At 47.9% G+C, this 27,020-nt stretch overlaps 1 protein-coding gene across 1 annotated transcript in view; it reads left to right on the plus strand.

Moving 5' to 3' along the window:
* The window catches only part of ABCC12 (ATP binding cassette subfamily C member 12), a 64,092-nt gene that overhangs the window by 9,319 nt on the left and 27,753 nt on the right, over positions 1-27,020 (plus strand). Inside the window, exons 6-15 of the mRNA XM_088830464.1 lie at positions 163-310; positions 5,237-5,385; positions 8,076-8,183; positions 13,253-13,528; positions 17,582-17,653; positions 19,294-19,418; positions 21,453-21,525; positions 23,199-23,402; positions 26,656-26,790; positions 26,900-26,975. Coding sequence (XP_088686590.1) covers positions 163-310; positions 5,237-5,385; positions 8,076-8,183; positions 13,253-13,528; positions 17,582-17,653; positions 19,294-19,418; positions 21,453-21,525; positions 23,199-23,402; positions 26,656-26,790; positions 26,900-26,975 — 1,366 coding nt within the window. The remainder of the gene's footprint in view (positions 1-162; positions 311-5,236; positions 5,386-8,075; positions 8,184-13,252; positions 13,529-17,581; positions 17,654-19,293; positions 19,419-21,452; positions 21,526-23,198; positions 23,403-26,655; positions 26,791-26,899; positions 26,976-27,020) is intronic.

The raw sequence follows: 27,020 nt of genomic DNA on the forward strand, positions 1-27,020 counted from the left end.
ACTCAGATTGTGTCCTCAGAGAACATTGACCACAACTCAATGGAAGGATTCAGCTGAGAATCTCTCCCTTAGAACTTTTCCTGGCACTTACACTCCGATCCCTGGATTTTTAGGCCAACAGCCACTCAGGAATTCTCTCTGAACACTGTACCTTGATTTCAGATGTTTCTGGCTAAGCTCAATTCAGCTTTCCGACGATCAGCAATTTCAGTGACAGACAAGAGAGTTCAGACAATGAATGAGTTTCTGACCTGCATCAAGCTGATTAAAATGTATGCCTGGGAGAAATCTTTTACCAACACCATCCGAGGTAGGATGAAACTGCTGAAAGAATCACTTACCCCGTAGAGTGTGCTTTTCCAATGGGTTCTTAAGATTCTGGGTCTGGGAATTCTGGAAATGGACTGAGGGGACCTCCAAGCTGGTCTGCAGGCTTTTCAAAAGAGTATACAGATTTTGGAATAGACCCAGGCATCTCTTCTAGGGAACCCAAAGCTGAGTAGGTGAGTGGCATATGGTTTAGCCATACTGAGGCTGGTGAGTGCTTATACTGGCCAGCTACCCTTCACAAAAATAATCCACTAAAGCATTATGAGCAGAAGACCTGGCTCAGGCTATTTCGTTGACTTGGAAGCTATCCATATGGGCACATGTACGCACTCACACTTATACACGTGTTCCCTCCTTGCTGGCAGCAGCCTCATCAGGATTGGATGTCCCACTGACTTGACATGCTTTAGGCAGATAGGAGAATGCATATATAGCTGTTTTGTTTTAAAGATGATATTTAAAACTCTCAGTCAAATAAAAATGCAAATCTAATTGCAGGAACATTTACATAATTGCTGACATAGACTCAGGTGGTTGACCGGTTAATGATCTGAACCACTGCTACAACCGACTCTCTGGATCTATAATTACACTTGTAGACCAGCCTGTAATTGGACCCAAAGTTGTGTATCCACCGTTTCTAAAGTGGCTTTAGAAAATCTGCTTTTGAGCTTGCCAAAGGAAGTGTCCCAGGTTGGGACACTGGCAGGCTTATGTACCCTCTTTCAAGAGCCAGAAATACTTCTGTGCATATTGAACTCACTTTAATACAATTTATTTGATGTGATTATATATTTGATTCCATTTTATGTAATTCAGTGTAACTCAATTCAATAAATATGTACCAAGTTTCTACTATGTACAAGGCCACAAAGTCACACAAAATAATTAGAAAGGATCTCTATTTTTAAAATGGAGGAAAGATGAGCTAATTAAGTTCAAAAATAGCTATAAGTTTGTTGGCTCTACTTCTAGAATATACCCAGAATCTGTCTACTTCTCTTCATTCCACTGCCACTCCAGTCCAAGCCAATATCCTCTCCCTTGCTTGCTTTCTGTCTGCCCCGTAAAATCCATGATGCACTCAACAGCCAGAATGACCTTTTAAAAATGTCAATCAGATCCTGTCTCTCCCCTGCTGAAAAATCTTTAGTGACTCCTTATCACACTTAAATGTTTTCAAATTTAGGGTTTCTGAATGAAGTCCAGATTCCTTCCAACAGCCTATTAGATCCAGCACCATCTGACCCCTGCTGACCTCCTGACCTCATCAGATCTTATCCCAGGACTTGATAACTCTGCATGAGCCACTCGAATCTTCTGTTTTTAAAACAGCATCCACATCCATTCATGCCTCAGGAGCTCTGCTGTTCCCTCTGCCTCGAATGTCTTCTGCTCGATGTTCGTGCTGAATTTATCTTAACTGTGGGTCTCCTAAAGTAATGTCAGTGACTCATGAGGCCTTCTCCACCACCGTCCCAAGCAGGTCCAGTTCAGTTTAGTCGCCGACTCTCCGCGACCCCATGAATCACAGCACGCCAGGCCTCCCTGTCCATCACCAACTCCCGGAGTTCACTCAAACTCATGTCCACTGAGTCGGTGATGCCATCCACCATCTCATTCTCGGTTGTCCCCTTCCCCTCCAGCCCCCAATCCCTCCCAGCATCAGAGTCTTTTCCAGTGAGTCAACTCGTCACATGAGGTGGCCAAAGTATTGCAGCTTCAGCTTTAGCATCAGTCCTTCCAATGAACACCCAGGATTGATCTCCCTTAGAATGGACTGGTTGGATCTCCTTGCAGTACAAGGGACTCTCAAGAGTCTTCTCCAACACCAAAGTTCAAAAGCATCAATTCTTCGGCGATCAGCTTTCTTCACAGTCCAACTCTCACATCCATACATGACCACGGGAAAAACCGTAGCCTTGACTAGACGGACCTTGGTTGGCAAAGTAATGTCTCTGCTTTTCAATATATTATCCCTCTTTAACTCTTAGTCTTGTCACCCTGTTCATTTCTTTCATATCACCCAACACAGTTTGTAATGATCTTATTTCCTTGTTTATTTCTTGTCTATTGGTCCTACTGGAAAAGCTGAGACCCTCTTTACCCCTATATTCCCCAGAACCAGGCACAGCCCCTGGCATTTAGTAGACATCAGGTTAAAATTTATTAAAAATAATAAGCAAACACGTGAATTAATTACAGTATAAAATGGGTAAAAGGCCACAAAAGAAACTGAGAGGAGATCCACGAGCATGAGAGATGAGGAAAAGCCTCCTGGCAGAGCTGGCGTTTTAAAAAGGCCCTGAAGGACAGGAGGGATGTGGACACCATAAGAGCTGGGGAAGCCCCACTGGGCAGGAGCAAAGGCCTAGAGGCTGTGCTTGGAGAGAAAGTGGCTGCTGTTCTCGAAGGGAAGGGTGTGTGGACAGCAAGTATTGAATCCCAGGAGAACTGGATTCTAATTCTGCACTGACCTCTTAAGAAGCAAGTCACTTGACCCAGGAAGACTTTCCTCTACTGTCAGGAGGGCATAGTGATGGCTTCTCCTTTGTCACGTGGTGTGGAGAGTGGCTTAATGAGAGCCTGCCTGTGCAGGGCTCAGCCCAGCACCTGGTCCATAGGCCGCACTCCCCGAGCAGGGCTGTGGTACCATGTTGCTAACTTGAAAGGTTTTTGTGGAGGAGGCTGGTGCTGCTATTGAGGACTTTAAACACCAGGGGAGGGACGCTTGAATTCTATCCGAAAGTGGTACAGAGTCTTGGTGTCATCTGGACTATGGAAGGCAGACATGTTCTTGGGGTTTTGTAGCTGTTCCTGAGACACAGGGCAGGGGCCTCAATCTGGCAATCTTCAGGCTGGCATATGTGTTTTGTTTGGCTCCTACAGTACTTTAACTTTTTCTATTAGTTCCCAAGATTTAAACATAGGGCGATGTCTCACAAAATTCCAGATCTCAGACTTCAGAACAGTCTAGTGAGCCTGGGACACCCTTGCTCTGGTCTTGCTCTCTGCCCGCTCCCTTTATTTACATTACTTACCTGTAGGCATCTGAGCGTATGATTCCTGACACACAGGGAATCAGATCAGAAAGGACCTTGGAAGCCATCCAGCAATGGCAGCTGACAAGCACTGAGCCCCCAGTACATGCCGGCATTGTGCTCAGGGCTGTCTGTGCTTCCTCTCATTTAAACTTCTCAGCAGGAGCCCTTAACACTAATTTGCAGGAGGATCCAGCAGAAGTTATGCTTTTTTTTTTTTTTAATTGAAGCAGGTGGCGCTAGTGGTAAAGAACATGCCTGCCAGTGCAGGAGCTGTAAGAGATGTAAGTTGAATCACTGGGTCGGTAGAAGGGCATGGCAACCCATTCCAGTATTCTTGCCTGGGGAATCTCATGGACAGAGAAACCTGGTGGGCTACAGTCCATAGGGTTGTGAAGAGTCGGGCATGACTAAAGTGACTTAGCATGCACACACATAGTTGATTTACAGTGTTGTGTTAGTTTGGGGTATACAGCAAAGTAATTCAGTTATATATATATTTATGTACAGGCTTTCCAGGTGGCTCAGTGGTAAAGAACCTACCTGCCAATGCAGGAAACAAGAGATGTGGGTTTGATCCCTGAGTCGGGAAGATCCCCTGGAGGAGGGCATGGCAATCCACTCCAGTATTCATGCTTGGAGAATTCCATGGAAAGAGGAGCCTAGTGGGCTACAGTCCATAGGGTCACAAATAGTTGGACATGGCTGAAGAGACTCAGCACACATGCACATGTATGTATTCATGTATGGATGACATGGAAAAGAATCTGAAAAAATATTTTTCAGATTCTTTTCCAATATGGTTTGTGGTAGTTTAGTGGCTAAGTCATGCCCGAATCTTGTGTTTAGTTTCTAAGTTGTGTCCGACCAAGCCATGTCTGACCAAGTAGTGTCTGATTTCCCAGGTAAGAATACTGAAGTGGGTTCCTATGCCTTTCTCTAGGGGATCTTCCTAACTCAGGGATCCAACCATCACCTAAAGGAATTGGGTAGATCCTTTACCAGTGAGCCACCTGGGAATCCCAAGTATCTGTTAAGACCAAACTCCCAACTTATCCATCTCCCTACCTCTTCCTCTTTGGTAACCATAACTTTGTTTTATATGTCTGTAAGTCTGTTTCTATTCTATAAATAAATTCATTTGTAATATTTTTTAAGATTCCACTATAAGTGATGTCATATATTTGTCTTTTCTGACTTCACTTAAAATTTTATATATATGATAATCATCCATGTTGCAAATGCCAATGTTTCTTTCTTTTTTATGGCTGAGTAATATTCCATTGGAAGGACTGATGCTAAAGCTGAAACTCCAATACTTTGGCCACCTCATGCGAAGAGTGGACTCACTGGAAAAGACTCTGATGCTGGGAGGGATTGGGGGTGGGAGGAGAAGGGGACGACAGAGAATGAGATGGCTGGATGGCATCACCAACTTGATGGACATGAGTTTGTGTGAACTCTGGGAGTTGGTGATGGACAGGGAGGCCTGGCGTGCTGTGATTCATGGGGTCGCAAAGAGTCAGTCACTACTGAGCGACTGAACTGAACTGAACTGAACTGAATATTCCATTGGACTTCCCTGGTGACTCAGATGATAAAGAATCTGCCTGCGATGCAGTAGACTGCGTTTGGTCCCTGGGTTAGGAAGATCCCTTGGAGAGGGGAATGGTTACCCTCTCCAGTACGCTTGCCTGGAGAATTCAATGGACAGAGGAGCCTGGCAGGCAACAGTCTATGGGGTTGCAAAAAGTTGGACACTACTGAGTGATTAACACTTTCAATATTCCATTGAGTAATATGTTTCTTAATGTTGGTGCTTGACATGCAAATTCAGACCACTATGGACCGTTTCTATTTACTAGGTATAAGGAAGAAGGAAAGGAAGTTACTGGAAAAAGCTGGATTTGTCCAGAGTGGAAACTCAGCATTGACCCCCATTGCATCCACCATTGCCATTGTACTGACATTCACCTGCCACATCCTCTTGAGACGCAAACTCACCGCCCCTGTGGTAAGTGCCTCTCTAGAACTGGCCTCTTCTAAGCCAAACTCTGCCAAGTGCCAGATGGGTAGCTCCTCCCCACCTTTGACCAGCTCCGGCACCAGAACACCTTATCATGGTGAGCTAGGTGACACCAGAATTCCACCCCAATTTCTAAAACCAGTACTTGGGCTAATAGGGAGCAGATGAGAGCTTAGTAGCAATTCTTGTTTAGTCCACCACAGGATAGGGATAGTAGTTAACGCTGGAACACAGTTTTACATTTGGAAAACAAAATTGTAGCCAAAGGAGCCCTTTGTTCATATGTATACATATATATGACAGGAGCAGAGTTTGTGGAAGTTCGCTGAGGGGGAGGAGGTATCGGTGGTGTTGGGAGAAACAGTATGGTGTCTAGATCAGTGTCCCCCTTGTTTAAATCCCCACTCCACTCTTTGCTGTGACTTACAGCAGTTCATGGAGCCTCTCTTGCTTCAGCTTTATCATCTGTAAATGGGGTGATGACACTCTATGGCTGTGAAGACAGAAGTTCTTTTACACAAAGCACATGAACCAGCGCCTGGAATGCAGCAAATTCTGCAGAAGTGTTTGCTCTTATTAGCCTGATGCTCACCCAGGCCAGGCATAACTGAGCTGAAAGCCTCAGAGGGAGAATTGGATTGAAGTCGGGGGTGGCCGGGGGGGCTTGCGCATTCAAAGGTAAACCTGAGCTAGAGGGGGAATGGCTCCTACTGAAATAAACAAACGGATATTGAACAGGTGTCTGAAGGGCAAGTGGTTGGAGGAAAAAACGCAAAGGCAAGAGGAAGAAAGGGAGAAAAGTAAATAAATTAGGAGAAGTATGCTCACAGGGGAAGAATTGCACCAAAATCAGGGATCTGGAGGGAAGGTGGGGGGGCATTTGAGAAGGCAGGATCTCTTCTGGTGCATCCACTGTAAGGCTGTCAGGCCCATTACTGTCCGTGTTTCTTTCAGTTCAGTTCAGTTCAGTTCAGTCGCTCAGTCGTGTCCGACTCTCCGCGACCCCATGAATCACAGCACGCCAGGCCTCCCTGGGTACCTTTTCCCACGGTTTTCTGTCACACACACACACATACACTCTGGGAGCTTGAACCTAGCCACAAACCCAAAACTGGTATGAATGTCAATGATGATTGTACTGGAGCCTGAATGAATGCTACCTGATTCTTGTAACTGCTGTCTATGATCCCAAGCCAAAAAAAAAAAAAAAATCTTTTTTCCTCCCAAACACACCAAGCAAATTAATTTGAAGCCAAATTGAGAGCATGTAGTTCATATTTTCTAAAACAATGATTGAGAAGAAATCTAAATCCAGAACAATTTGCCTGAATGTGAGGCTTGTATTTCTTTAGACTAATAATCCTTGCAGTCTGCTTCTCTTCCAGAGTCACATCAGAAGGTCAGCCCTGAGGTGCTGTCACATCAGGCAGCCTGGAGGCTCTGGGTTTCCTGAGCCGAGAGGTGCTTTGGAACCTGGAAGAGCTGAGTTCTCTTTGGGGATATATTTAGGATCAGATGTGATGAAGGTGGTGGGGGGCGGGCTTCCCCAGGGGCTCAGTGGTAAAGAATCTGCCTGAAATGCAAGAGCCATAGGAGATGCAGGTTTGATCCCTGAGTTGGGAAGATCCCCCAGAGGAGGGCATGGCAACCCGCTCCAATATTCTTGCCTGGAGAATCCCACGGACAGAGAAGCCTGGTGGGCTGTAGTCCATGGGGTCGCAAAACGTCTGACATGACTGAAGCAACTGAACTCACTCATGATGGAGGGAGCATCCTTCATCATGCTCTTAATGAACTAAGTAGGAGGAGTTGACACCTGGGAGCCCTATCCACAGGGCCCATTCAGCAGCAGGAAGGATCACTCCAGGTTTGTTGAAGGAAGTTGTGTTTTTAATTTCTTAGATAGGTGGTTAGGGAGAGGCTGCTAATTACAAGTCGGACAGATGAGAAGATGAAATCTGAGCGATGAGATCATGTCCCCCCTGGGGCACTCACAGAGCAAGGAAACTTGTCTTCATTGAAGCTGTATGATATTAGCCACCCACTAGGCAGGGCTCAGTGGGGAAGGCCCTAGTGAAGAGAAGGATGATTTTTTTTGGAAATGGTAGTGGAACAAAGGCTCTCAAATCAGTCCCTTATGAGTGTGTGGAGGTAGAACATGGAGGCCAGCCCCTGAGGGCAGGAGAACGAGCAGCCAGCCTAGGCCAAGCACATCGTTGCAGGGAGCTTCCACCTTCAACCCTGGCCTGTGTGGTGTGTAAAAGGATGCTCTATCTCTGAAGGGTCAGATGCCTCTGAGAGAAGGGGACGGTTTAGGAAAATCTGCATAAGGTTTTCAGTGAATTGTCTAAGCCAAGTAAGGATGTGGGATGGATGGGGCTTTCCAAATGCACTCAATTAGAGGCCCTTCTCGGACTTTATCCTCTGGACTGACAGAGATAAGGGGATAAGTTTCCCACCGTGTTGATGAAAATCCAAAAACAAAATAGATTAAGATGTTGATATCTTTAATTTGCCAACCCATGATTTCTGAGCCATGAAATGAGAAAATTGTTCCTCTGAGAATCCCAACTGTGCTACTGTTTCTCATTTCAGCAAGTTTAATCCCCGTGGACTTAATGGTTCAAAGGCAAGGCAACATCCCATCCTAAACTCTATACCTCTCTTTTGTTCTTCAGGCCTTTAGTGTGATTGCCATGTTTAATGTAATGAAGTTCTCAATTGCAATCTTACCTTTCTCGGTCAAAGCAGCAGCTGAAGCCAACGTCTCTCTAAGGAGAATGAAGGTATAACTAACACTGCGTCAGTAGGGAAGAGAGATCTCAATTTTCGGTGGGAAATTTCTCAGAGGAGGGGAGGCTGGGGCTTCCCAGGTGGCGCTAGTTGTAGAGAACCCGCCGGCCAATGCAGGAGAGACAGGAGAGGCTGGTTCGATCCCTGAGTCAGGAAGATTCCCTGGAGGAGGACACGGCAACCTACTCCAGTATTCTTGCTTGGAGAATCCCATGGACAGAGGACTCTGGTGGGTTACAGTTCAAGAGGTCTCAAAGAGTCGGACATGACTGAAGCAGCTTAGTATGCACGCACGTGTCAGGCCTTTGGAAGACTGGGTCACTGGTTTGGTGGATATTAGGAGAGGACCCTCCATTCAGCGTTGGATACATAAATATGCATCAAGCAGGATAGAGGCAGAATATTATAGGTGGCCTGTTCTTTTAGTAAAAGTAAGATGGAGTCTCCACTCAGGGAGATGATGTTCCTGACCCTCTACTCTTTTTCCAAGCTATAAATCTGAAGTTGTTCCAGGAGTGGAGTTCAGCCTGCACTGAGCCATCCTCCCTTGCTTACCTAGTTTGTCCTATGATGGTGACAGAAGTGATGACAGTGTGGGGGCACCATATTTATACACTCATTTAGCCACTTAATTTTTTTTAACCTATCCATTCACCAAAGATTTATTGTATGAGTCCCAAACAGGATAAACCAAAAGAGGACCACACCAAGACACTTTGCAGTTAAAGTGGTAAAAGGCAGCAGGGACTTCCCAAGTGGAGCAGTGGTAAAGAATTCACTTGCCAGTGCAGGATATGCAAGAAACGCAGCTTCAATCCCTGGGTTGGGAAGATCCCCTGGAGTAGGAAATGGCAACCAACTCTAGTATTCTTGCTTGGAGAATTTACATGGAGAGAGGAGCCTGGCAGACTACCGTCCACAGGGTCGCAAAGAGTCAGACACAACTGAGAGACTCAGCACGCACATTAAAAGCAGCAAGGGGAAAGCAACAAGTTATATACAAGGGAACTCCAATAAGGCTAACAGCTGACTTCGGCAGAAACTCTGCAGGCCAGAAGGAAGTGGCACAATATATTTAAAGTGATGAAAGGGAAAAGTCTACAACCAAGAATAATCTACACAGCAAGGTTCTCATTCAGATTTGTTGGAGAGATCAAAAGCTTTACAGAAAAGCAAAACTAAAAGTTCAGAAACATAAAACCAGTTTTACAAGAAACGTTAAAGGGATTTTCTAAGCTAGAAAGAAAAACCTACAACTGGAAATATGAAAATTACGAAAGGAAAAAGCTCATCAATAAAGGCAAATATACAGTAAAGGTAGTAAGTCAATGATGGACAAAGTTAGTAGGAAGGTTAAAAGACAAAAGTATTAAACTAATCTAAATCCACAATAAACAGTTCAGTTCAGTTCAGTCACTCAGTCATGTCCAACTCTTTGCGACCCCATGAGTCACAGCACGCCAGGCCTCCCTGTCCATCACCAACTCCCGGAGTTCACTCAAACTCATGTCCACAGAGTCGGTGATGCCGTCCAGCCATCTCATTCTCTGTCGTCCCCTTCTCCTCCCGCCCCCAATCCCTCCCAGCATCAGAGTCTTTTCCAGTGAGTCAACTCTTCACATGAGGTGGCCAAAGTATTGGAGTTTCAGCTTTAGCATCAGTCCTTCCAATGAACACCCAGGACTGATCTCCTTTAGAATGGACTGGTTGGATCTCCTTGCAGTCCAAGGGACTCTCAAGAGTCTTCTCCAGCACCACAGTTCAAAAGCATCAATTCTTCGGCGATCAGCTTTCTTCACAGTCCAACTCTCACATCCATAAGGGATAACAAAACAAAAAGATGTAAAATATGCAAAATAGCACTCATGAGAGGAGGAGAATAAAAAGACAGGGTTGTTAAAACGCATTTGAAGTGAAGAGATGTGTAACTTAAAATAATCATGTATTCATATATAGATTCCTATATATAAGCCTCATAGTAATCACAAATCAAACATCTATAAGAGATACACACACAAGAGAAAGGAATCCAAACATAACACTAAAGATAGCTGTCAAATCACAAAGGAAGAGAACAAAAGAAGAGAGGAATCTTTTTTCCTCAAAAAATTAAAAATAGAACTGCCATATGACCAGGAAGTCTGGAGTATATATCTGAAGAAAACAAAAACATTAATTTGAAAAGATTACATGCACATGTACCCCACTGTTCATAGCAGTATTATTTATAAAAGCCAAGATATGAAAGGAACCTAAGTGTCCATTTATGGACGAATGGATAAAGAAGATTGTGGTACATATATACAATGAAATACCACTCAGCCATAAAAAGAATGGACTTTTGACATTTCCATCAACATGGATGGACTTGGAGGGCATTATGCTAAGTGAAATTAGTCAAAGAAATACAAATACTGAATGATATCACTTATATGTGGAATCTAAAAAAGCCCCACAAAACCCTGAATATAACAAAAAAGGAAACAGACTCACAGATACAGAGAAAAAATTAGTGGTTATCAGTGGGAAGATGGAAGGAGGAAGCGGGAAGGGGCAAGGTAGGGGTAAGGGAATTAAGAGGTACAAACTACTATGTATAAAATAGATAAGGTACAAGGATATATTGTACAGCACAGGGAACAGGGAATATAGCCAATATTTTATAATAAATTTAAATGGCATATAATCTATAAAAATTTGCAATCACTATATTGTACATGTGAGACTAATATAATATTGTAAATCAATTATACTCTGATTTAAAAAAGATTTACTGTGTGCTTCCATATGTACAGCATTGTGGAAAATGCAAATACAAAGAAGAGGGTCTTTACTCTGAAAAGCCTCCAGTCTAGTATAGGACCAGGTACCCCGCTAACTGCTATATGCAGTAAGGATGTGCAGGAAGGACAGAGTAAGTGGCTTTGAAGTTGAGGCAAGGAAAGGAAAGAAGGAGGAAATTTCAGTCAAGAGAGCAACACGTTCAGACGTCTGTGAACTGATGGGAAGATCTTACTCACTCAAGCCTGAAATGTGGATGTCGTTTTAAACATCTTAGGGTTGTGGTAGCGGTAAAGAACTTGTCTGCCAATGCAGGAGATGTAAGACACATGAGTTCAATCCCTGGGTTGGGAAGATCCCCTGGCGGAGGGCCTGGCAACCCACTCCAGTATTCTTGCTTGGGAAATCCCATGGACAGAGCAGCCAGGCGGGCTACAGTCCATGGGGTGGGAAAGAGTTGGACACGGCTGAGCACATGCACGTAGGAGCCGAATCCCTCTTCTCCCGTTCCATCCATATCCAGCCAGTCATGAGTCCTGTTGACTCACCTCCTGATTACTGAATTCCTTCAAGTGTAAGAGGCACTATTTGTAAGACTGGATTGGAAGATTGCATTGTTAGTACTTTTTGAATAAGACACGAGTCAATCTCATCCCATTATTAGTATAATGATATCCAATGTCTTAGACTAGAGGAAAAATTCTATTTCTTGACTCCTCAACCTTCACTCTGTCCCTAGTGGGGATCACCCATTAGGGATGGGGGTCACCTCCATTTAAGGCCTCATAATCTCTCACATGCCAACCAAGGTCCGTCTAGTCAAGGCAATGGTTTTTCCAGTGGTCATGTATGGATGTGAGAGTTGGACTGTGAAGAAGGCTGATCGCCGAAGAATCGATGCTTTTGAACTGTGGTGTTGGAGAAGACTCTTAAGAGTCCCTTATACTGCAAGGAGATCCAACCAGTCCATTCTAAAGGAGATCAATCCTGGGTGTTCATTGGAAGGACTGATGCTAAAGCTGAAACTGCAATACTTTGGCCACCTCATGCGACGAGTTGACTCACTGGAAAAGACTCTGATGCTGGGAAAGGTTGGGGGCAGGAGGAGAATGGGACGACGGAGAATGAGATGGCTGGATGGCATCATCGACTCTGTGGACATGAGTTTGAGTGAACTCCGGGAGTTGGTGATGGACAGGGAGGCCTGGCGTGCTGTGATTCATGGGGTCGTGGAGAGTTGGACACGACTGAGCGACTGAACTGAACTGAATCTCTCACATGAACTATCACAGTGACTTAAGAACCAATCATCTTTTCCCACAGTTGTCCTCTTCAAATCCATGTTGCCCTGTTAATTGAGCTGTTAAATTATTTGATCACTGAATTTAAGCTGCTTGAAATCCTTGTCCTTCAGCCTCCAGGGCTGAGCCCTTGATCAGTGGGTGCTCAGTTATGTCTCCACCTCATTTCCTTTCTACCTTGGGCTCTGGGCCTGGTGATCCTGAATTTCTTGCTTCATAGCCCTTCTCCCTGAAAACCACACTATTGCATGTTTCCTTGCATTTGCTCACGCTGTGCCCTCTACTATAAGATAAAGCTCTCCTCCCCTCTCCCCTCCCTCATCACTGCCTGTACAACACTGTAAGGACTCAGTTCGGGCATCAATTACATGGGTCTCCAGGATGGGGATCAAGGATCCCCTCTCTGACAGTTATAGGGTGCAGTCCCCATCACATTTCACTGAAATGACCCATGCGTGTTCCCGTCTCCTACGAGACTGCAATCTCTTCAAGGACAGGAAGTGTGCTTTATTAATACTTGCATTTCTGTTGCTTACCCCAGAATCTAGCATAGAATAAGTACTTGGCAGGTGTTTTGTTGAACTGACCTGAGTGGGGACTTAGGAAGGCGACACAACAGAGACTGAATATGTGACCTTAGTTTCGTAAGCATTAGTGCCAAGCAATAATGCCCACTGCCCAAAGACTGGCATAAACTGGCCCTCGTGGGCGTGAGGGTAAAAATGTAGTGGAATCAGTATTCTCCAATGTGGGTGACCCAGATAGGCCTTGTGGTTAAAGAGTCGTCTGTCCTGGATAGTATGAGCTAGTGGACTATTTTTGTTGCAACTTCTCCTGGGGGTAATATCTTCAGAACACCTTTCCTGGATGTCTCAGGTAGAATTGCCAAGATTGTGATTTGGGGTCATTAGAAGATATATTGGGATGATTCTAACAAATGGATAACATCTGCCAAGTTAATTTTGTTTCTTTAATCTCAGAAAATTCTCATAGCTAAAAGCCCCCCATCTTACATCACCCAACCAGAAGACCCAGATACTGTCTTGCTTTTAGCAAATGCCACCTTGACATGGGAGCAAGAAACCAGCAAGAAAAGTGGCCCAAAGAATGTGCAGAACCAGAAAAAGCATTTTCTCAAGAAACAGAGGCCAGAGGCATACAATTTGAGTCCATCAGCTCAGGGAGCCCCTGACACGGAGGAGCAACACGACAGCCCCAGATCAGTTCTACACAATATAAGCTTTGTGCTGAGAAAGGTGGGTATGTGTTCCAAAGGTGTGGCCTGAATATGATTCAGTTTGAGCAGGAGGTGGTGGTGGGATGTCTACATTTCTCCCCAAATTTTAAAGCTGGTAAATCAACCATGGAGTTATCTCTCCAAGCTGAGAGAATACCATGGTGTTAGTGGTTGTTTGTGCTGATCTTGAAATTTCAGAGGAGTTGACAACCAGTTCCAGTGTTGAACGGATGCTCATTTCAGGTGGCTAGACTCAAACTGACTAGCCTTCATAAATCTTTTTGGATTTGTCCTTAATTTCACATTGGAGTTCTATGATAGATTACAATAGCTGACAATTATGAGCAATTTCTATTTACCAGGCACAAAATGAACTCATTTAACCACCCCAATGACCTTATGAGATGGGTGTATAGCCACCCCACTTGATGACTGAGGAACCAGAGGCACAGCAGGTTAAACAACTTGCTCAACTCACACAGCTCAAAAGTGGCAGATGAGGGCTTCACACCCTGGGCGCCTGGCCCCACAGTCTGCACTTAACCATTATGAGTCACTGCTCTTGTAAAAAGACAAAATGACAGCAATAAGCAGCCCAGCAACAGAAGCCAGCCAGAGTCTGCTGCCAGCTCCCCTCGGATTTGCGGGTGGGGTAGAGTGTTTAGAGAAGCTCTGCATTTGGGGAATGTCTGACCTTCTCCTACATGTGGTTTTCTTGCCCTGGGAACTCAGCAGCCGTGCTCCCTGGATGGCAGTGTTGATTTTGTTGCAGAGGGCTCAGCATTAATCTTGTGCCTAATATTTTAATCTCCCATCTTGTTGACTCACCTTTTCCCCGTGCGAGCACTATAGAGGGAGAGGCTCTTATGTATTATGTGACGCTAAGCTCAATAGCTGGTGTAGAGTGGTACTTCTTGTAGTTAACAAGGCTGTCTGCACACATTCACTGGAAATGCTATTTGGTTGGCTGAGTGCAATCAAGCTTGACTCTCAGTTAAGCCCCGCTGTGTGCAGCCTACTTGCTTGCTCATCACTTTCCCCCGCCTGTGACGTGCAGGACCCAGATTACTTCAGCCATGCCTTCAGAGTTGCTCCCAAGAGGCCTCAGTGAACTGCTCTCGGGGTGTAAAGAAGCTGCCTCTTATCTCTGCACTTGCTTTCCTCCTTTTCCAACCATTGGTGGCTCCTGACTTGTCATCAACGACATGGTCAATGTTTTGTAGAGTAAGGTGAAGTCAAAGGGGAAGTGCACTGTCCTGGGGGCTCGGGCTATGCCTCTCCAGCCTAGTGGACCTGGGCTCCAGTCCCTGCCACTGGTCAGCTGTGTACCTGAATATACTCTCTAACTTCTTGAAGTCAGCTTCTTTACCTGCTCCATGGATATTTTAACAATAGTACTGGCTTCCCAAGGTGGGTGTGAGCACAGAAAGACATCACGCACAAATGCTAAGGCCCCGGGGAGGTGAGCTATGGCGGTTGCCTTTTTCCTCCAATAATCATGTCCAGCTTTAGTGCTGCCCTTAGTGAAGTGAAGTGAAGTTGCTCAGTCGTGTCCGACTCTTTGCGACCCCATGGGCTGTAGCCCACCAGGCTCCTCCGTCCATGGAATTTTCTAGGCAAGAGCACTGGAGTGGGTTGCCGTTTCCTTCTCCAGGGGATCTTTCCAACCCAGGGATCGAACCCAGGTCTCCCGCATTGTGGGCAGACGCTTTACTGTCTGAGCCACCAGGGAATCCAAGTGCTGCCCATGAGTGTTGCCCTTAAGTGTCCTAAATTCAAGACATCCATGTTTTCCCAAAGTTAGTCCCAAGATTCTATGAGACTGTCGCTTCTTCAAGGTCAGGGCTCATATCTTCTACATAGCTGTGACCTTACACTGGGCCCAGCGCCTGGCACAGAATAGATTCCCAGTAATGTTTTCTGAATGAACAAATGAATAATCAGAAACTCAGGGGTGAGGCCTCATGGAATTCTTGCTGCAAACAAGGATGAATCTAGGCTGAAACAAGGCTCAGACCTGGCTGCAAGTAGTAGACAGGACTCAATGAAAAGCCAAATGCCTAGGCTGGTTGGATCCATCCTTGTTTCTTTGTCTCAAAGTCCGCACCATGCCCCCTTTCCTTTAGTGGAATTAAAGTGATCAGTTTTATTTATGTGCAGCTCCGGTGACTACAAGGCATCTGCCCTGATCACTGTTTTATCGCTAGTGCTACTGCTGTGCCTGGTGTTCTGTGAAGACTTACCCAAGGGATGAGTGAGGGCAGGCAGCAACCCTCATGTGCTGGGGTAGCAGGCCAGCAAGAGGCCCTTCTGATCTAGCTCAGGTGGAAAAGGAGTCATATTTGGTCCCATGCTGGCCATCTTTGCTCCGAGGGGTTTCTGCAGGCCTTTTTTAAAAAAATAATTTTATTTATTCATTTTTATGGCTGTGCTGGGCCTTTGACGCTGTGCAGGCTTTTCTCTAGTTCACGAGAGCAGGGGCTACTCCTCGTTGCAGTGCAAAGGCTTCTCATTGCAGTGGCTTCTCTTGTTGCAGAGCGTGGGTGTTAGGCTGTGCAGGCTTTGGTAGTTGCAGCATGTTGCCTCAGTAGTTGCAGACCCTGGGCTCTCAAGCACATGCTCAATAGTTGCAGCACATGGGCTTAGTTGTGCATGTGGGATCTTCCCAGATCAGGGATCGAATCCGTGTCTCCTGCATTGGCAGGCAGATTCTTTACCACTGAGCCACCAGGGAAGCCCTGGGAGCAGGTCTTAAAGAGAATGTTCCAGATGTTGCAACTATAGCATTGCAATAGCTGCTTGAACTCAAGAGTGGGTCTGTGCCAACCTCAGAGTCTCCATATGAACTCCTCTCTGCCAGCAGTGGCTCCCTGCTGATAGCTACACAGATCACCCCCTCACCTCCCTTGGGTCTTACTCAGACATCACCGGTAGCAGGTACTATCACGGACCCATCCGTGTGTCCTGGCCACCTTCCAATGGCCAGATCAGCATCTGTGTGCCTGGGCGCCCTCCCCACCACGCTCATTGAGCCAAGACATCAACAGTCGAGGGAGCAGCTCTCAAACACTGGATGTGGGGTATTTATCCCGATTCCTTCAACCATTGGGAGGAAAAAGACTCCATTTCTGCAATTCCTTGAGTTTCCCAGCAGCATTGAGCTTCGTTTGCCTCCTGTGGGAGCTGACCCAACAGCACACCCTTGATGGGCCACCATCCCCCTCCTCCCAGCTGGTGTTTCCTTCACCTCCCCAACAAGCTACCATCACTCAACTCCTTGCTTTTGGTCCTCTTTCTGGGAGAACTCAAGCTAAGATGTCACCTTCCCAGTAAGGCCCCCGCTCCATTTCCTGCCTGCTTTCTTTGTTTCCACAGCATGCACCTGTCATATCATATTTTATTTAATTATCTTGTTTACTGTCTGCCCGACTAAAGCATAAGCTCCATTAGGGTAGACCCAGACTTGACTGTTGTGTTCTTTGCTATACTGTGCTGTTGCTGGGGTTCAGAATAACACTTGGCACAAAGCAGGCTTTAACAATGATTTACTAGTTGAATTAATAAATCTGCAGCCATAGAAAAATCCATGAACCCTACATGCTGGAATAACACAACTGCTCAGTAATTTTGGACTGAGATGTTATGGTAGGAAGATGTTTTAAGAGGACTTTTAGAAAGCTCCCAGGCCTCTGCACTTCAAGGTTGCCCCTGTCCCTCTGGGCTGTGCAGCCTTTAGTGTCCATTGAATTTGCTTTCCTGGAGTCTGGGCACAGGACAACTCTCATATTCAGGGCCTGTGTGTCCCAGATGAGCACAGGCTGTTTCACATCAGTGCTTGATTTCTAGAAGTCCTCCGGGCACTCTGCTGGGCTGTGCAGGGGAGGCAATCAATTAGGACTGATGTTCCAGCATCCTCCCAGGCTGTGTATCAGGGTTGGGGTGTGAAGCTGCGACTGCCACCTCACAGAGCCAGCAGTGACCCATTGGTTCCTGCCTGGCCTGGTCAGCACAATTTGGGAGTGACCCTCTAAGAGCTGGGAGAATGACTGTCTTTTTTCTGTTTCTCTGATAGGGGAAAATCTTGGGCATTTGTGGGAATGTCGGAAGTGGGAAGAGTTCCCTTATCGCAGCTCTGCTAGGACAGGTAAGCTGCGTGTGCAGTGCTGTGTTGGTGGAGTGGTTCCCCACCTGCCTTGTCTGGGGTCCTGGCCTCAGCCACGCTGGATGTTGTACTCAGAGTTAACAGTGAGTCCCAGGCAGTCGATGCGCTTGGCAGCTCCAGGCCTGCGGGGCCGGACCTTCCACACTCTCTCTGCTTTGCCTGCTGAGTTAAGCAGTGAGAGCTTTCTTGCCTGGAGCTCCATCTTGGTCAAAGGGAGAGACGGGTCATTAAACCCACGGTTTTCTCATGACACGCTTGGCCTGCGCCTATTAGAAAGGCCAGCCAGGCGGCTTGGCGGGGAAGCACCCGAGAACCTGCAAGGCATGGGAACCTTAGATCCACCTCCATTTCCCCAGAATCTGCCCAGAGCAGGTGCTGGTCCTTGGAGGAGGGGCTGAGTGAATGAATGAACCAAAGCATACCTCGTGGTAGGAATGGGGGGACTCTTGCCCCTTGTCTGCTATTTCTAGCTGCGTGACCCCAGGGAAACGGCCAGCCGTTCACTCTATCCACAGTAAATGAACTATTCACAGTTACCAAGGCTTCCCAAGTGAATGAGAAACATTCAGGGAAAAATATTAAGTCCCTTTCCCCCTCACTCTGAGCTCCAGAAGAGGTTGGGACCTGGGGCTGCCTTTGCCTGCAGTAGAGACAGGGGAATGCCATGCTCAGAAGAGCCTCTCCAAACAGGGTGACTTCTACTGGCCTCAGTTGGCTCGTTTGTAGGAAGAGTGACAGCTCCTTCCCTGCTTGAAGGCGGCGGTGGGGACTGAGGCAGGTGAGCTGTTCAGCCCCTCGTGCTCTGGGATTTGGCATGTGTCTCTGTGACAGCCCTAGAGTTGGCAGGTGCATGACAGGTGACCCAACCAAATTCTCCACCTGATAATATGAATCCTTCCTACAGAATCCTGTAAGAGATGAGCCAGCCTCTACTCAGATACCTCCAGTGATGGGGGACTCATGACCTCACCCTGATCCCTCTTTAGAGAGTTTTGAGGTGTGTGGGAGTGAAATTTACCTCCTTCTAACTTCTACTCTTGTCCTGTTCCTTTGGAATGTCCCAGAGGAAACAGAATCCAGCTCACATGTGACAGGAGCATGTGTGTCCACAGCAGCACCGCAGCCTGTGTTCTCCAGCATGCAGGGGTTACCTCTGCCCCTTCTGGAACATTCCCACCTGGCCTCTGAAATGTGTTTGAGTGCCTCGGTCAGCACAGCTGGGCTTTGTGTGTGATAAGACAGCCTGTCACCCTCTATGCCTTCAGGATTTGTGCTCATGGAATAAGCGTGTGGCCAGGGTCCGACGGGAGCTTCCCTGGTGGCTCAGTGGTAAAGAATCCACTTGCAATGCAGGAGCCGCAGGAGATGTGTGTTCAATTCCTGGGTAGGGAAGATCCTACCCAGGGACTGAGGTGGGCATGGTGACCCACTCCAGTATTCTTGCCTGGAGAATCCCATGGACAGAGGAGCCTGGTGGGTTACAGTCCATAGGGTCACAAAGACTCAGACACAACTGAAACAACTTAGCACACACTCATTCACACACGCAAAAGTGCAACAGGGCCCCGAGGAGAAGGCAGTGAGGCCTGGCTCCTGAGGGTTCTCTGGTGTTGTTTCTTCAGATGCAGTTACAACAAGGGATCGTGGCCGTCAACGGGACTCTGGCCTATGTTTCCCAGCAAGCATGGATCTTTCATGGAAATGTGAGAGAAAACATATTATTTGGAGAAAAGTATGATCACCGAAGGTAATATTAACTTTGAAAGTGTGAAGTACTTTTGTGTTTGGTACACTCTGCTTCAGAGGCTGATGTCATTGGTAATGATTGCTAAGTGGGTTTCTTTAATGAGTTCTGATTAAACATTCATCATATGTGGAAAGGTGTTGGTTTTTCTCTTCCCGATCCCAGAGTTCAGGAGAGGTGCCTTCTGCAGACCTGAGATCACACTCCCGGAAATGAATGGAATCAGCACTCCATCCCAATGCAGAGTAGCATATGTTCTGAGGTTTTCTGTAACAGTGCATATGGTGTCTGACTGCAGAAAGAGGAATCTGACAATTTTGCTTTAGGCCAAGTAACAGGAACTTTCCTTGAAACTGTCTGCAGCGCGTATGCAATTAATCAACCCTGAAACTGTTAACTGACACCGGAGCTATTGGGATATGTTGCTGTTGACGTCCTCAACATGAAAGGAATGAAAACAAAAGTCATAATTTTTGAATCCACGTATAAGGCCATTATATTTAAGCTCTGGAAATACATTCTTAAGGTTCTTTGCCAAGTTTGATGTGTTGCCACATACATTCTCTTATTAGAGTCCCATAACCAACCATTTAGGGGGACTCTGGCATCATATCCCCATTTTACAGAAGAAGAGACTAAGGCCCAGAGAGGAGAGTTGACCTGCCAAAGAGAGTTGACCCTGCCAAACTCCGTTCTTACTGGCTGGCATTGGCCAGCATGTGGGTTCTCAGCAAGAGATATGTTACCTCCTCTTCTCGCCCCTGGTGGTGGCATCCTGCTGTCAGGAGACTCAGTCAGGGAGTCTTTAGCACTGGCCAAACTGTTCTTCCCAGTATCTCCTGGCCTGCCTTTTCCTGTGCCTCCTCCCAGCCCTGGCTGGAAGGGCTTCTCTCTGCAGAGGCAGACTAGAGGAAGGGATTCTTGTCTTTATCTCTTAGGGCATCAGAATGCAAGTGTTTACCAAATATACCTGCAAGACACAGGACTGTGCATAGACCATGGGGGCCACCGGGGTGGCTCAGATGTATCTTTGGCCTTCAAGCGCTCGAGTCTGGAATGGGTAGGAGACGCACAGAGATGACAATGGGCCGAGGAGGAATATGCCAAGGGCAGGATATTGTGCCGGACTGTTCAAAGGCAGCAGAGATCACAAGAGGGAAGAGAGAGTGGCACTTGAATTGGGCCTTAAAGGATAGACTGAGCACCTCTAGCAGAGGTGTGTGGCATCTCTAGCAGAGGTTTTGCTCTTGGGATGCATATTGAGACTCTCAGGATGAAGGAAAGCAGGAGGGTGGGAGGAAGCTTAAGATGGGAGTGGAGGTGGCAAGATGAAGGTGTCCCTAGCAGCCTGAGTCTCATAGTCAAAGATTGGCCAAGATGATAGCATTAGTTGTAACTACCGCTGATGGAGAATTTGAGCATCAGACAGCATTCCCTCTTCTCCCAACCCAGTGAGTTATTAACCTAAGGTACAGAGTGGACAGTGAGGGTCAGGGAGGTATAGTCATTTGTTCAAGGTTACCCAGCTGGATTCAAACCCAGGGTGTTCTGATTCCAAAGCTAATGGTCTCAGCCATCAGGCATAGCAGCCCTGAAGCTGACACATGGGCACAATGCTCAGGGCATCAAGTGCTTCCAGAACCCGGTGCAGACCTGTGATCTGCCTGCTCACTGTCTGCTGGTGCCACCCACACACATCTTCTTGTCCATCAGCGGTCTTGCATCCTCTGGGAGATTTCCTCCAGCGACCTCAGCCTTTACTGGTGACTCCCTGCTCTGACCCCCATGAGTAATTTCCCCTTCAGAGGTCTTGTGTGCACTGATTTCATCTTTCTCAAATGGTGGGAAGCCTGTGAGGGGAGGGACCCTCCCGAGTCAACTCTGCATCAGGTAGGCGGGAAGAAGTCAAGAGGGAGTTGCCCTTGGACGTCAAAGATCAAGCAACCAGCCACCTCCTTGCCTGCCTTTTGAGCCACACTGGGCTGCATGGACATGGGGTCTTTCTCACCGTGCTGACCTTGAGCTTTGCTCCCACAGGTATCAGCACGCAGTTCGCGTCTGTGCCCTCCAGGAGGACCTGAGCAGCCTTCCTTATGGAGACCTGACCGAGGTGAGTAGAACCCAGAGCTCAGCCCCACAGCAGTGCACAGCCGCCCAAATGCCAGGTCCACTGGGCTGAAGCTCTGCAGGTTCTGGCTCCATCATATCCAGGTGCCCCAGAGGACCGAAGGTCCCAGGAGATGTGGGAAAAGCCAGGCTCTACCATCCTGTATTCTCCGCCTGGGTCCTTTCCTGGGAGATATCACAATGGGTGTGACACCAGCTCCACTTGGATTGGGCTCTGCCTGGCCCCTCCTGGGGTCACTTCCAGTTTGCCTGCCATCTCAGGGATGGTTTTTGGCAAAAGCTGCTTCCCCACCTCCCAGGCTGGCTTGTCCTCCAAAGACAGAGGTTGGGGGTAATCCAATCCCTTGTGGCTGGATGCTTACGGGCCCCTTCTTGCTGTGCTAGCCCCACCCACCCAGGAGTGTAAGGGTCATCTCCAAATATCTCCCCTGAAGGGTACTCATTTAAAGCCTGCCAACTCAAGTGACTGAGGGGAGTCACCAGGCCACCTTCTGTCTCCCCATCCCCGTGGGCCCTCTGCACAGTCTCCCCAACCTGCCAGGAGCCCAGAGAAGGAAGGCATCCTGACGAAAGCCCTGTTCAGAGCACACTGTCCTTCTCTGCTGGTGTCGCAATGGGCCTGCATTAAGGGAATGGCCACCACAACCACTGAAGCCCTGGCCACCTGCCAGCGTTTGCTTTCACCCACCCCTGCGTGCTTACCTAGCTGTGCACTCACCTTCCAGGGTCTAGACCTCTGCTTCTGCCAATTACCACCATTCGAGATCCCACTCCAAATCCATCCCCTTGAGGAAGACTTTCCTGAGTCCTAGAGTCTAAAGTAATATGCCCCAAGGTACTTAGTTTATGCTTCTCAGTTGGCACTTGTTAAAATCTCCTTTGTGCCATTACCATATGTATAACTAAAGCTACTCACCCCTGCTAAGATGTGACCTCCCGGTAGAGAGGGGACTTTTCTTGTCTGACTCCGTGTGTCCCGCCCTAGTTCTCAGCCCAACGCCTGGCTGAAGTCCTGGAGGCTCGCTTTGAGGTCAGTTGGATAGAATCACCTCAAGTAGGCAGCCTAGTCTTTTCACCTTTTCAACAAATGTTTGCTGAGCACCTGTTCTGGTTCAGACGTGGTGCCAGGCCTTAGGAATGTAATGATGAACAAAACAAACATGTCTCTTTTCTTCATAGAGCTTAGAGTTGCCTAGTGGGAGTGAAAAGTTGATGCACATGTGGACAAATAGAAATACCCTCTCCTTGACCCTCTGCTCCCAGCCACTTCTCCCTCCTGTTCACTTGTCCACTGGCTTTCCTGCTCCACAATGAGAGATTCCTGCTCAACAATGCTCTCTGGTGCTACTGGTCAAGATGAAGCCTTCCCTATGTGGTTGCACTGGAGTGGTGGTATTGTGAGCCAGGTACCCCTCACTCAACACTGGAAGGAGCATTTCCCTAGTTGCCACTGCCCACCAGGCTTCCTGCAGAAGTGGAGCCTCCCACTGCCCAGGGTACCTGGTATGGCCAGGGCATTCCTGGAAAAGGGTGGAGGAATTGGACCATGGTGATGTGCGGTCTGTTGAAGAGTCTCCAGGAAGCTCCTGGTCCCCAAGGACTGCGGGATGGGAGGTGGGGCCTGATGATGGACTGCAACATTGCCCTTGTCCACAGATCGGGGAGCGGGGCCTCAACCTCTCTGGGGGGCAGAGGCAGAGGATCAGCCTGGCCCGCGCCATCTACTCGAATCATGAGATCTACCTGCTGGACGACCCGCTGTCGGCCGTGGACGCCCACGTGAGGAAGTACGTCTTTGATGAGTGCATTAAGAAGGCGCTCAGGGGGAAGACCGTTGTCCTGGTGACCCATCAGCTGCAGGTGACTGGGACCAGCAGGACCCATGAGGTCATGAAATGGGTGTGGCATCTGATGCTTGCAAAGACTCCTCTTCTGCCCAAACCTGCAGTCCTCACCTGGACCAGGTCAGGGAAGGGGCAGGTGACACTGTGATGGTCCCCAGCCATCCAGGCTTGTATGGAGCTCTGCCCAGTCCTCTCTGGGCTCGTCCTCCATTACCCTACCTTTGGGCTCAGTGGAGCCAAGACCATCCATCAGAGGGAAATTCTCCAGGAACACCTGACCCCTCCCTGTGAGGCTGACACGGGGCACTTCCTCCAGCTCTGGATCACTGATGGTGGGGAGGTGGGAAGCCAGGTAGGAGCAGCCTTCTCCTCCATCAAGGGCTGGGCAGGCCTGAGGCCAGGGGTAGGGGGTGACAGGATATGGTGAATGCTCGATCAGGGTTCAGATGGCCCTCTGAACACTCCCTAGGGAAAGGGGCTAAAGACTAGGACTTCAGGGCTGAGGCAAGAAGCTTCTCCCTTCTCAGAGCCACTCTCAGGCTTAGGAACATGGATATTGCCCAGGAAAGGGACTGACTGATCTCCCTGAATAAGCTTGGGAATTTGGCAAACTGGCGACAGTACTTACTGTGTCAGCCCCTCAGAAAGGGTTCAGGACCCCTCTCCACCCTGAGATAAGTTAGGTTGGTACTGACTTATCTACAGTGAGTAGGTGAGTCCCCAGAGGTATGCTCTGTGTGTGTATGTGTGTGTGTTGCCAGAGGAGAGAGCCCCCAGCTTTGGACTGTAATGAGAAGTCAGTTGGAGCATCGGCAGCAGAAGTCCTATCTTCTGACTCTTCGGCCATCCGGGGGGAAATGTTAAACTAGGAGTAAGAGATGGGACTCCCGGCCTTTGCAAGGGTAAGACAAGCCAGGGGAGGGCTCCAAGCTGACAGCATGTGAAGTTGCCATGGTTACAGGATGCAGTAGCCAGCATCTTTAGGCTCCTCTGTCAGTGGCCAAAAGGTCTAGCCGAAGAGGGACGGGTTTTCAAGGACCAGGAAATCCAGGCCTTCCTATCCCTGTGGTGTTGCCCCAACCTCTGCCTCTCTGTGCTGAGGGTTAGAGGTCTCAGAAGAAGCACCCAGCATTTGAATTTAGCATATGGGGTTTACCTGAGTGGTGTCCGTCACCACCAGGAAGCATCTTAGCTGGGCGGGTGAGATAAGAGCTCCTTGTTCCTCTGCTAGGCAGGGGCAGGGTGTGGAGAAGGCTGGGTTTCTTCTGGGCCCCCGGGAGGTGACTCAGAACAGGCTCTCACCCAGCCCAGGAGCTAAATGTGGTGAACACAGCTCTGCCCTGTGAGGCTCCAGTCCCTGGAGATCACAGGCAGTGGGAAGAGCTATCCTCCTGGAGGGCGTGACAGATGTGGGTCAGTGCTGTCTTTGCAGGAGTCCTCAAGGGGCACAAGGTGACCTTGGCCCTGGCCCAGTCTCTGAACCTTGCTCACCAGCAGAATGACCTCAGACTAGATCCCAGGAGGCGCCTTGGAGACTCTATTTTTCACCAAGGTCATGTCATCTTACTTTTTGCATGTTGAAAACACAGACAGCCACTAGATGGCGCTGGAGTCTCAATCCGGTCATCCATTGTGGGAAGGAGGGGCTCAGAGGCAGACCTGAAGCCCCTGGGCTTTTCTCCGGCTACTTTCACTCTGGGGTCCACAGGCAATCTGAATGCTCTTGGGTGCTCAGACTGGACAATTGCTGTTCTGAAACTTGAGGAAACAAATGAAATGAGGCCAGAGGCCCACCACTGACATCCAACCCAGGGCCAGATTTTGTGTTTGCAGAACAAAGCTGCACAGATCACTCTCCGTCTCACTGGAGAGAACTGGGAGCTCAGTGGCCAGAGGGGCTTCACCAGGAGCGTCAGGGGCTGGGATGTGTGCTCTCACATCTGTGCCTCAGTTTCACCATCTGGGAAATGGGCTGATAATCATGCTGACTTCTTGATTGGATTGTGGGAGACAGAGAGGAGATGAGATCAGGCTTTGAAAGTTAGAAGATGCTGTGCAAGGATGAGAAGAGACTTTCTGTCAGAAAGTGTCTCAACTGGGTATTAAGACCTAGCTATTCCTCCTTGGGCTGTCTGGGAAAGTGGACATGGAACCAGGGCTATCTGGGAAAGTGGACATGGAACCAGGCAGTTAGTCCAAAGAAGCCAGAAAGGCTGGAGCTGTCCAAGGCCAAGAAAAACTATTTTTATTTGGCTTCTTCCCCACAAACCCCAACAGATACAGAGTGACCAAATGTAGCTACTTCTTTCAGGGTTTCAATCAAGACCATCAAGTGAACCCTTGCGTGAACCCAAAAGTACAAGGGAAGACCTCTCACCTGAATTGCAAAGCCCTGTTCAGGCTGAACTGTCTTAGATCTCATAGCATCTTGTCCACCTCTAGGAGGGTCTTCCTGCCCCTAGATGCGCTGATCCTATGGGGAGAGCTTAGTCTCATTCGAAAATGAAAGGAAAGTCCTCTTAGCAGCTCTTTGATCTCAGACGTGATATAGAAATGAAAGGAACTCAAATTAGAAAAACAGAAGTGCTTTGGACAAAATGTAGGATGCTATCATTAAAGGCTGGTGTAAACTCCTCAAGCCAGGTAATGTGGCCTGGAGGCCAGGGACTGTGCCATGGGCTGCATCTCCTGGGCTGGATAAGGATGGTGAGGTGGGATTGTAATGTTACAACAGAGGGGAGCCATCGCTGAGGTCATACTTCCCTTCTCCACCAAATCATGGCTTCAGTGACCTTGTTAATTTCATACTCCAAGTTCCCGTGATCAGGTTTCTTAGCAAGGAGGCTCATATAAGGAGCAATGGCAGAGGAAGATTCAACATGCTTCACAGTGACAACCAAAGTCCCCCTTTGCTCTCAGGAGACACATAGGCACTAAGTCAGTGTTTCTTAACTGGGGGCCATTTTATCTCCTAGTGGGCATCCGGCAATGTCTGGAAACACTTTTACTTGTCACAACCTGGGAGTGGGGGTGCTCCTAACATCTAGTGGATCGAAGCCAGAGAGGCTGATGAATATCCTGCAACTCACAGATCAGTCCCCACCACACCCCCAACTAAGAATTATCTGGCCCTCAACATCAGTGTTGCCAGTATCGGGAACCCCTGGATCACATGAGCCCTGGACGCTACTAGATAGGAGTCCAGCACCATGCTGTTCTCTCTCTTCCAAGATAGAAGCTCACTGTAGATTGCTTTCATATCCCTGCAGTTCTTAGAGTCTTGTGATGAAGTCATCTTGTTGGAAGATGGGGAGATTTGTGAAAAGGGAACCCACAAGGAGTTAATGGAGGAGAGGGGACGCTATGCAAAACTGATTCACAATCTCCGTGGGTTGCAATTCAAGGTAAGTCTCTCCCTACTTGGGTGCAAGAGACTGGGTGCCTTCCCTCATAATTTCTGGCCTGGAGAAGTTCTGTCATTTCGTTTTCAGAGGAATTTCGTTTTGTCTCTAGGATCCTGAGCACATGTACGATGCAGCAGCGGTGGAAGCCCTTAAGGAGAGCCCTGCTGAGAGAAATGAAGACGCTGGTACAATCAGAGTTCCCATCACACCTCTCTTATCACTCATGGCTC

The sequence above is a fragment of the Moschus berezovskii genome, chromosome 22, assembly GCF_049115385.1.
Source record: "Moschus berezovskii isolate FMDL1 chromosome 22, NW_MosBer_1.0, whole genome shotgun sequence".
Taxonomy (NCBI): domain Eukaryota; kingdom Metazoa; phylum Chordata; class Mammalia; order Artiodactyla; family Moschidae; genus Moschus; species Moschus berezovskii.